The following is a 1,466-nucleotide window of genomic DNA, read 5'->3' as shown; positions in this document are numbered from 1 at the left end:
GGGCCTTTGGGCTCGAGGGAGCAGCCCGGGGCTGGGCCGTGTGGGTGCCGCGGCTCGCCGGGCGGCGGCCGAAGGCGGGCCGTCGGCGAAGGGGCACGGCCGGGGGTCCTTGTGCAGTGCGGGCGGCTGGGCCGGCAGGACCGGAGCGGCCGAGATGAGGCACGTGAAGCGACCTCATGCAACAGATGCTCGTCCACTGTCTTCGTGCCCCCTTCAACGCACACAACAACACACACACACACACACACACACACACACACACACACACACACACACACACAACACATGCACACACACACACACAACACATGCACACACACACACACACAACACATGCACACACACACACAACACATGCACATACACACACACACACACAACACATGCACAAACACGGGTGCTCACACACAAACACACAAGGACACACTCCCCCCGCTCACCCTGAAGACGGCCGTGTCAGTGAAGAACTTGTTGGCGTCCGTGCTGGCCGCCATGGCCAGGCGGATGGCTTCCCGCAGCTTCCGCGACTCCATGGCCGCCAGGTAATCCTGGACCTGGGGTGACAAAGATGCGTCGGGTGGGGGGTCAGCTGTGGAGGCCGGGTGGAGGATGGCGAGAGTGGGGTGGGTGGAGTCATAGGTAACGAGTCCAAAATTTTGTGTGTTGATGTGTGTGAGAACGAGAGTGTGTGTGCGTGCGTGTGTGTGTGTGTGTGTGTGTGTGTGTGTAGCTTTGTGAGGTGAGGCGAGGAGCAATGGAGCAAAGAAGATGTGGGGTTGGGCCCCCTCCCCAAAAGAGAGCATGACTACATCACTCGCACGCACGCACGAGCGCATGCACGCACACACACGCGCGCGCGCCTCCCGCGCGCGCGCACCTTGGCGTCCACCAGCGCCCCCAGCTCCGCCACCTCGGCCTGGCCCTTCTCGGGGTGGGGGGCCGGCACCACGCCGTCACAGAACTTGGCCACAAACATCAGGGTCCTGGCAGTGGAGGGGGGGGTGGGTATTGGTTCGCGCGGCTCAGGCACGGCATCGATTACCGGTATGATGCCACGCGCGCACCATTCCGATGGAAGGGGCTCGCGTTATGAGGGGCTCGCATCACCGTGACGCGCAACCTGACCAGCTGGCAGCCGGGGGACGGGGCGCGCCCCGCGTCAGGGGCCGCGGTGGCGTGCGGCAGCCGGCGGCACCCGGGGGTTGTGCGCCGGCCGTGGGTGTGCCCCGCACCTGTTGACAAAGTTGCCCAGGTTCTTGAGCAGCTCGCTGTTGGTGCGCGCCTGGGGAAGTGGGAGCGGAGGGCGGACGCGTAAGTGCCGGTCGGGGCAGAGGTGGGGGCGTGGCCCCGCTTGACCATGTTATCACGGCAGTCAAGGACGCGTTTTATCCGTTGAGGCCCCGGCTGTGGCGGGCTGCACCCCCCTCCCCGACCGCCCCGGGCTCCCCGCTGACCCGGCCACGACC

At 65.4% G+C, this 1,466-nt stretch overlaps 1 protein-coding gene across 1 annotated transcript in view; it reads right to left on the bottom strand.

Moving 5' to 3' along the window:
- The window catches only part of MNEG_14130 (methionyl-tRNA synthetase), a gene marked incomplete at both ends in the record, with an annotated part of 4,643 nt that extends 3,284 nt beyond the window's left edge, over positions 1-1,359 (bottom strand). The window contains 4 exons of the mRNA XM_014037398.1: positions 441-554; positions 878-983; positions 1,233-1,282; positions 1,357-1,359. Of these exons, the coding sequence (XP_013892852.1) occupies positions 441-554; positions 878-983; positions 1,233-1,282; positions 1,357-1,359 (273 nt within the window). The remainder of the gene's footprint in view (positions 1-440; positions 555-877; positions 984-1,232; positions 1,283-1,356) is intronic.
- Between the last annotated feature and the right edge of the window lie 107 nt (positions 1,360-1,466).

This window comes from Monoraphidium neglectum (assembly GCF_000611645.1).
Source record: "Monoraphidium neglectum strain SAG 48.87 unplaced genomic scaffold scaffold04276, whole genome shotgun sequence".
NCBI classification, from domain to species: domain Eukaryota; kingdom Viridiplantae; phylum Chlorophyta; class Chlorophyceae; order Sphaeropleales; family Selenastraceae; genus Monoraphidium; species Monoraphidium neglectum.
This window is presented reverse-complemented; position numbering and strand designations above follow the sequence as displayed.